This window comes from Mus pahari, chromosome 3 (genome assembly GCF_900095145.1).
Source record: "Mus pahari chromosome 3, PAHARI_EIJ_v1.1, whole genome shotgun sequence".
Classification (NCBI taxonomy): Eukaryota; Metazoa; Chordata; class Mammalia; order Rodentia; family Muridae; genus Mus; species Mus pahari.
The window spans coordinates 19586284-19594815 of NC_034592.1; the positions used below are offsets into that span (position 1 = coordinate 19586284).

Below are 8532 nucleotides of genomic sequence, written 5' to 3' on the forward strand. Positions count from 1 at the left end.
GAGAGGGAGAGGGAGAGGGAGAGGGAGAGGGAGAGGGAGAGGGAGGGAGGGAGAGAAAGGGAGAGATTGTGAGCTTAGCACAGTGTACTCTGACCCTGGTACGTGTATCCACTGCCATGATGACAGGGTGAGGGAGAGATGTGAGAGGCACCCCTGAAGCCACCAGTGTATGAAAGTATAGGAGGGGGCTGGAGGGATGGTTCAGTGGTTAAGTGCACTGACTGCTCTTCCAGAGTTCCTGAGTTCAATTCCCAGCAACCACGTGGTGGCTCACAACCATCTGTAATGGGATCCGATGTCCTCTTCTGGTGTGTCTGAAGACAGCTATAGTGTACTCATAATAAATAAATAAATCTTAAAAAAAAAAAAAAAAAGAAAGAAAGTCTAGGAAGCTCACCTCCAGCAGCGAGGAGAGCGGGAAATCAGAGGGCTTTATTCCAAACTCATCTAGGTAGTAAGGAAGGCTTGCTCTTTTTGAGTCAAATAAGGGCTCGGAACCTCTCTGAGCCTGGCCCTCTGTAGCCCCCAGGGACAAGCATCTGGCCTCTCCCCTCACTCCACCGCCACTCACCCCAACACGCTCAGGGTACACGCCAGCCCTCAGGAAGGAAGCCTTCCAACTGTCCACCTCCTCCTGTGTCTCACAGGCCAGTTCCAGCTGCCGGTAATCCTTGTAGACATTCCTGCAGGATTGAGTAGCCGGGAGGAGAGATGAGGGGAAGCCCCACCCTGCTCAGGGGATGAGGACGTGTGAGCTTTAGGGAGCTTTAGGGTCCTCCTGCCTAGTACCCATCACTGAAAGTTCAGTGTTCTCGTGTGGGAGGTAGGTTGGTAATGATTCCTGCTTTCTGGGGCCACTGGGATGCTTCAGGGAAACAAGCAGCTCAGAGTGTAAAATGAGATAGAAACCAGGCATGGGCACACACTAATCCCTGCACTTGAGAGGCCTAGGAGATGCTTCAGTTTGAGGCCAGTCTGGACGACATAAATGAGACCCTGTCTCAAAAGGAAAGAAGAAAGGAGACAAGCCATCCAGCAGCCCTGGTGTGGGTCTCAGGACCTTTAAGAGATTGGTAGCTGTTTGCAATTCTTATCTCTGAGTACAAAAGAGCCCACACACATAAAAGCCAGCCAGGAGCCGGGCAGCGGTGGCACATGCCTTTAAACCCAGCACTTGGGAGGCAGAGGTAGGTGGATCCCTGTGAGTCTGAGGCCAGCCTGGTCCCAAGTGAGTTCCAGGACAGACAGGGCTACACAGAAAAACCCTGTCTTGGAAAAGAAGAAAAGGGAAAAAAAAAAAAAAAAAAAAAAAAAAAAGGAGGGGAGGGGGGGAAAAAAGAGCAAACAGAATAAAATAAAAAAGTGAACTCCTTCCAGAAGAGACAATCTTTCTGCTTTTTGTTTCTAGCACCTGGCAGAGTATTCTGTGCTGGGCAGACAGGAGGTAAGTGGCTGAGAGAAAGAAGGAGGGGTGGGAGGAGGAAGGGGAGGAGGGAGAGGGAAGGAGGATGCTTCCACATGGCCCTAGCACTCAGGAGAAACTTTGTAGCTATTGACAGGTCTCTGGGTTTGTATACCCATTCTCTACACGGCAGGCAATGGTTTGGGCCTCTCAGGGTCTGGGATCTCAGCAGCTCAGCAAGGGGCAGGTAGGCACCTCTGCTCTGTGTTGAAGAGGGCAAAAATATGCTTGCTTGACATGAAGCCCTTCTCCACATCACGCAGCTTCAGATTGTCCACAGACAGCATGTACTTCTTCTCTTTCTCCTGTTGAGAAGAGAGGGGGCAGGGGTCAGCCTGGTGCTGCCAAGCCTCCGTCCCTCAGACTGATTCATGTTGGCAAGCACCCTGAGTCGTCCCTGGGCTGGAGCCCTTCCCGCTGCACGTGTGTTCACTGCACATACAGTAAACTCCGGCCCCATCTGGATATCACCAGCCTCCAGACCCACATGGCTTAAGAGCCAATCGAGAGCAGCCCTGTATATATGCCACAGTATAAGGGACTGGCAAAGGCCGTGGGGCCAACGGGGTCTCCCTCATCCCACCTTAAGCAAGTCCTGGAGACAAGCCAGGCTGGGCCTCAAGCGGGGATGGCTTGCATGAGGCTCTCTTGCCTCCAGCCTGGCTGCCTCTGACTTCATTTCCTGACTACAGAGATGGGGGGCCGGGGGGGGGGTACACTAGCCTTGGAGGCTTCAAAGGGCTGGCTCAGCCCACTCCCTGTCTCCCCCTTCCAGCCACCCATGTGTTACCAATCAGACACACAGCACAAGCCTGGAAATTGTATGTGTACAAACACGTGCGCGATTGTGTGGCCAAGAACTGCAGGGCCAGTCGAGTCTGTCGCTATTGTAGTTCATACGACATAGGTGAACGTGCGCACAGGCCTATAGGGTAATGTGATTGCCCTTGCCACTGTGGATGTGTGTGGCAATTGTGACTAGAACATAATAAGACTTCGGGGCCATGTGCCCACAGAGGGTTTGTGCAGCGAGCTAGACATGTCTGTGTTTTGTGGATGAAGTTGTATAAATCTGTAGACAGATATGTCTGTGTCTATAGCTTCTGTGTTCCAGGGGAAGAGTTCAGGGAGCCTGGGAGGGGACACCCCAGATGGGCACCAGGAAGGAGAAGTTTATGCCGCCTGGGTCACAAGGGTCCCACCCAATACATACGTCTATGCAGGACGGATGCTCTGTGTGCGGTTCCAAGAGCCTTGCCTTGGATCTCAGGTGGGGGTTGGGTTTAGGAGGACCTTGCTTTCCCACCCTGCCGTCATCTCCACCCTTCTGCCCCCAACACCCGCCTGGCCTGTGCAGTCACATAAAGCCCTCTTTATGCCAGGCGGGTGGCCAGGAGCCCCAGAGGGCGGCAGGGGGAGGAGAGGAGGAAGTTGCACACACGGCCAGGGAACATCTGGAACCCATCTAGGGAGGCCCGCCACAGCCGCCTTGTGCTCGGGGTTGGACACTAGGTAGGAGTGGCCTCCTCCCCCAGCCCTCCCTTCCTGCCGGCCCCCTCCCCAGGCCCCTCCTTCCCAACCCAGCTCCCGCTCACCCCTGCCACGTCAAAGGAGGCAGAAGGGGAGTCGGGAGCGGAGAGGGACCACGGCTGGCTGGCTGGGGCTGGGGGACATGGGAGCTGGGACTGGGTGCATCGGTATCTCCAGGGGATGGGACCAAAGAGCCCATCGGATGGACAGACGCTGCTACCTGGATGGACCAGAGGATACCTCCACTCCGTCTACCCAGTGTTTAGACTACCTGTTCAGGACTCCCAAATTGTACAGTAGTCTGCACATTGGTTAGGCTGGGCTGGGTTAGACCCTCGGCACCGTCGCTGGAGAACCGCACCAACCCCTGCTGTCTTCTAGAACCAGAGCCTGGACCTGGGGCAGGGAGCTGGGGGCACGGGGTGGACTGGGAGGAGGCGCAGGGCTTTGTGACTGCCATCGAGCTGCGGGACACATAGGAGGTTGTGATGATGGGGGAGGGCATCGGAGGAAGACAAGGGAAGAGGGTGGGGTGGGGGAGGTTGTCGGAGTCGGTGATGTGGGTGACTGCCTGTCTGTTAAAAGGTTTCCTTAACCCAAAGACTAAAAAGCAAATGGCTGGGCTGAGGGGATCAGACCCCTGTCCAAGCCCAACTCCAGGTACCCCGATGCAAAACCGAACTCCCATCCCGACAATGCACTTCAATGCTCACATTAGCTCAGAGGTATACATCTGTGCGCCCCAGCTTTGAAGCATACATCTATGCCCAGGCACGCGCGCGCGCGCGCGCACACACACACACACACACAAATTCACACTTAAGTGCATGCATTTACACTCAGACACACAACCTCACAATGGGATGCTCCCTTCCCCCACTCTCACATCACAACACGCGCGCGCGCACACACACAACACACACACACACACTCAAATATCCCTCGTTCACATTCTCCCTCCTCCAGCCCACCCCCACCCTACACTGACACGCAGTACAGACAGTGAAGTCACATGCTAGCACATAAATTCACACCTAGGTGTTTATACCCCAACACATTCACAACACACTCACACACATACATGCAACATCCATAAGACACACAGAGACACACACAGAGGCCCCACCTCTCTACATCCAATACTCAGCTAGGTTCCACATACAACTAAACACAAAACTGAAAAAAAGGCTCACCCGGGTATGTACAGACAGATGTGCTCTTTTCAGTTTGGCTCACTGGGTAGCCAGATATGGGGCCACCATCCCCCCAACACTGTACAAGGAACTTAGATATGGGAACAGGAGATGCGCGGGGGCCGTCTAGGGGGGGCTGCCAGGGGGTATAGGACGCCACCTCCCAGTCCCACACCACCTCACACTCCAGCCCTTCCAGGGGCCCCTGGGCTTGAGGAGAGAGAGGCCAGGGTTGGGGTAATGAGGTCCAGATGGCTTGGCGCCCCCCCTCCCAGTGACGACAGAGGACCCCACCCAAGGTGGGGAGGTGGAGCCCCTTCCCAAGGCAGACTTGGAGGAGACAGTGATCAAGGAGGGGCCATGATGGTGCAGCCCCCCCAACACACACTCTAAAATGCTACTGTCCTATCAAGAGCACCCTGTCTTATGGTAGTCCCCTCAGGAGGAAGAGGCTCCCTTTCCCCCACTCCTTGGCCAGCTGGAGTTCATTACCACAACACCCCCCTGTCTGTGCCCCCCCATTCTCGCTGGTCACCTCTGGAATCCAGATGTGAAAGCCAAACAGACTCATTCTTAAAGGAGACCAGTAACTGGAGGAGACTGGTGGGGGCCTCTAGGTGCCCTAGCAGGCGGGGGGCTATTCTGGGGGNGGGGGTGGGGGCTGGCTCCATAGGCCATCATCACTACTGGACCCCTGGCCTGGAAGTATTCTAAACAGCTTGCCTTGGTTGGCAGGGGCTGAGGGTACTGGGGTGCAGGGGTTAACTGAGTGTCTGGCAGCTGGACATGTGTGTGTCATGGTCCTGTAGGGGCCACAGAGGAGGAGGCACGCCTCAGAGTGAGAAAACAGGAAGGCCACTGGGCTGCTGGGTCAGGGAGCGGCACCCAGCACCCCTGCCTACCCACTCCAGGCTGCTTCCAAGTCTGCCATCTTCTTCCAGCCTGGATGAGAGGGCAACTCTCTGAGTGTACACCCTCCTCTGCACCCTGGTACAAGTCTTTTCAGAGCCCTGGGGTGTGGCCTAGTCAGTACCCCTGACTCACCTCATCGTCCTTGTACCAGGACAGATTCTCAGCAGTCAGCACAAACCAGTACTCCTTGGAGCCTCCCTTCATGATGCCGATGTTGTTGATGGTCAGCCACCCCTTTCGAATGACCTGGAACGGGGAGTGGGGGAGGAGGTCGGTGGGCATGGGCCCCGGCTTCCCCATGGAGGAGGGGAGGACTGAAGAGGCCTTCAAAAGCCGCTTCTCCAATTCTCTGAGGCCCGACTGGTCAGAGGGGGTGGGGGCCAGACCTGCCCTGATTTGAACCACAAGAAGAGAGTGGAAGATAGGAAAGCAGAGGTCAGCTCGAGATAGAGAGCCTTCTAACTGCCAGAGATGTAGGAGCCAGGGATTGGCCACTTCACAGAGGGTGAGTTCCCCGTCGAATAACAGTATGCAAGCAGAGTTTGGCGGGTGTTTGGGTAAGGGAACTCCAAGCATCATTTGAGGGTCTCCTCGGACGCGTGTTCCTAACCTTAGCAGCCTGTACTTGCTGCGGTTGCCCCTCTACCCTTTTGCCTGGTGTATGCCTACTTGCCCTCTGGTATCCATTCAGACTTACACGGTGAGCAGCCCTCCCTGCCCCCCACGCCAATCAGAAGCACAGTAACGTCTCTGACCAGTCTTTTATGTTTGCTGCTGTAACAGAGACTGCAATTTTAATACTCTCTCTCTTTCTCTCTCTCCCCCCTCCTCCAGAAAGAACGATATTACCCATTTATACAACCTTTCCTGCTAATGCATGCATCTCGCTGTGCCCCTCATCACTTTGTAGAGTGCTGGTCAGTCAGTAATTGATGGACCGATGCTTGTGGTGACATGAATAAATGAACACTGAGCTGTTACAGTTCTAAGAACCTTTGGGGCAGAAGGGAGAAGCCAAGCCTCTCTCTCTCTCTCTCTCTCTCTCTCTCTCTCTCTTTCTTTCTTATATGTAAGTACACTGTAGCTGTCTTCAGACACCCCAGATCTCATTATGGATGGTTGTGAGCCACCATGTGGTTGCTGGGATTTGAACTCAGGACCTTTGGAAGAGCAGTTGGTGCTCTTAACCGCTGAGCCATCCCTCCAGCCCGCCACCCATTTTCTAGGCCTGAACTTCCCATCAAAAGTCCGGAATAACAAGAGTCCATGTCCAGAGGTCTATTAAAACATCCCCAGACCTTGGTGGTTGCCCAGGCCCCGCCTCCTGCTGCTGTGATTCTGATTGGGGGACTGACTGCGGCTTGCTCCCTTCCTGGGCCTGACCTCAAGGATGCTGCTCTGGAAGCCTGGGTGCACAGCTTGCTTCCAGCCTTTCCTGAGGCCCCCCCCCCCCGGGTTCTGGGAATTGAAATCATACAGTCCACTAGCACCCGAGCAGAGGGGAAATCGCCACTGCTTTGGTCAATTAACAAATTGACAGGGTAGCTGCACTCTGCTTCCTGGCTGACTTAGCCTTTCCCTCCTCTTAGCCACGCCCAACACGATGTTCTCTCTCTCCTGCTTACCTAGCTCTGGGTCTGGAGATACCTGAGCTGGAGAGTCTCATCCTACCCAGGATCTCAGAGGCCCTACCAGGGCCCTGTCTATAGGTACGGGGTCTTCACGGGGCAGAGGCAGGGACAGGCTCTGAACCTTCCTGAGATACAATTCATTTTGGTCTTCCTTCTCCGAGCACCTACTGTGAGTTGAGACCCAGAACCTGGGGTGGGAGATGACCAAGGCCCAAGGCTGGGTGGGAAACAGTTATTAAACCAGTTACGGGCCTCTGGAAACAATGTGGGAAATACTGAAGACTCCAGGTCTCATGTGCATAACTGGATCAGGCAAGGGAAGCTGTTAAGTGCTGTTTCCAAGTCATTTGAAGCACGGGCCGGGAGCTAGGAGAGGAGGCCAGGCTCCTGACTTCACCATGTCTTAACTCTCCATTGGGGGTCACTGTCTGCTTCCTTTTTTTTTTTAAATTATTTTATGTATACAAGTACACTGTAGCTGTCTTCAGACACACCAGAAGAGGGCATCAAATCCCTTTACAGATAGTTGTGAGCTACCATGTGGTTGCTGGGAATTGAACTCAGGACCTCTGGAAGAGCAGTCAGTGCTCTTAACCACAGAGCCATCTCTCTAGCCCTCCACTGCCTGCTTCTTAAGAACATGCCTGTCTCATACCCACTCCAGTCACCAAGCATTCCTCCAACAGACTTTTAAAGAGCATCTACCTAGCCCTGGGCCCATCCATCTCCATGTAGGGTAGCTCTGCCTACAGCAGGTGCTTGGCTTGTGCACACTTATAGATGGGTTATGGGGCTGTGAGCATGGCCGGGCCTTTCTCTGTCCTGTGAGCAGGTGTGGAATTCATGTGCTGGCATGTGTAAGGTGCTCAGACGAAGGGTACCCTCTGCCCCATGCAGATCCCCAACACCAGCAAGACTCCACCTCCCCGTCACTGCACAAGCCAAGACATCCCCCCCCAACCCCAGTCCTAGTACTCACCAGAATCTCATCCTGCAAAGAGGTAACCATAGCAACCAGGAGAAGTAACCATAGCAACCAGGAGAAGCATCATCGGGGAGAGAGGAAAGAGGATTACTGAGGCAGAGTGAGAAGCTTGTGGCTGGCAGAGGGCAGGCTCTCTGGCCCCCATAGGACCCTTCCCATTGGGAGAGGGGGTTCTCAGAGCTCCAAGTCCATCCGGCATCCTCCATCCCTCGGGCTGGGGGCCTGGGGCCCACTCACCTGGTTCCCTGAAGTTTTCTTCTTGTTCATCTGGTTGCTTCTCTGCTGAGCACTAATGGGAGAGAGGGGAGGGGGAGGAGTCTCCACACTACTCTCAAGAGGCCCAGCTCCACGGCTCACAGGGCACAGGACTTAGGGGGTTAAGCTGGCACAACTGGAATCTACACACACACATGTGCACACATACATGCTTATGTGCACGCACACACACAGAGGATCACGCCTGGGAGCACTCACTTGGCAAAGCCTATGAAGTCTTCGTGGTTGGTGTTCATGTAAGCCAGCTCAATGTCGATGAGAAGCATGACCTTCAAGGGTCCACAAGTTGGTGAACAAACAGAAAAGATGACACAGAGTTTAAGAATGGTGACAAGCTAGGAGAGAGACACTTTTGGGACATTTAGAAGGTTAGGATCTATAATAAATAAAAAGTCCCTACAGTCAATAACTGAAAGACAAAAGAAAACACAGGTCAGGGCTGTGGTAGCACACGCCTTTAATCCCAGCACTTGGGAGGCAGAGGCAGGTGGATTTCTGAGTTCGAGGCCAGCCTGGTCTACAGAGTGAGTTCCAGGACAGCCA

At 54.3% G+C, this 8532-nt stretch overlaps 1 protein-coding gene across 13 annotated transcripts in view; it reads right to left on the reverse strand.

Moving 5' to 3' along the window:
• Dnm1 (dynamin 1) overlaps window positions 1-8532 on the reverse strand; it is a 44397-nt gene that overhangs the window by 7737 nt on the left and 28128 nt on the right. For all 13 annotated transcript variants that reach the window (XR_003843478.1, XR_003843479.1, XM_029536613.1 and 10 more), the window contains exons 12-17: window positions 8188-8258; window positions 7951-8002; window positions 7708-7719; window positions 5230-5343; window positions 1658-1767; window positions 572-683 (exon numbers count right to left, since the gene is read on the reverse strand). Coding sequence is in view for 11 of the 13 variants with exons in the window: in XM_029536613.1 (XP_029392473.1) it covers window positions 572-683; window positions 1658-1767; window positions 5230-5343; window positions 7708-7719; window positions 7951-8002; window positions 8188-8258 (471 nt within the window). In the remaining 2 variants the exon portion in view is untranslated. The remainder of the gene's footprint in view (window positions 1-571; window positions 684-1657; window positions 1768-5229; window positions 5344-7707; window positions 7720-7950; window positions 8003-8187; window positions 8259-8532) is intronic.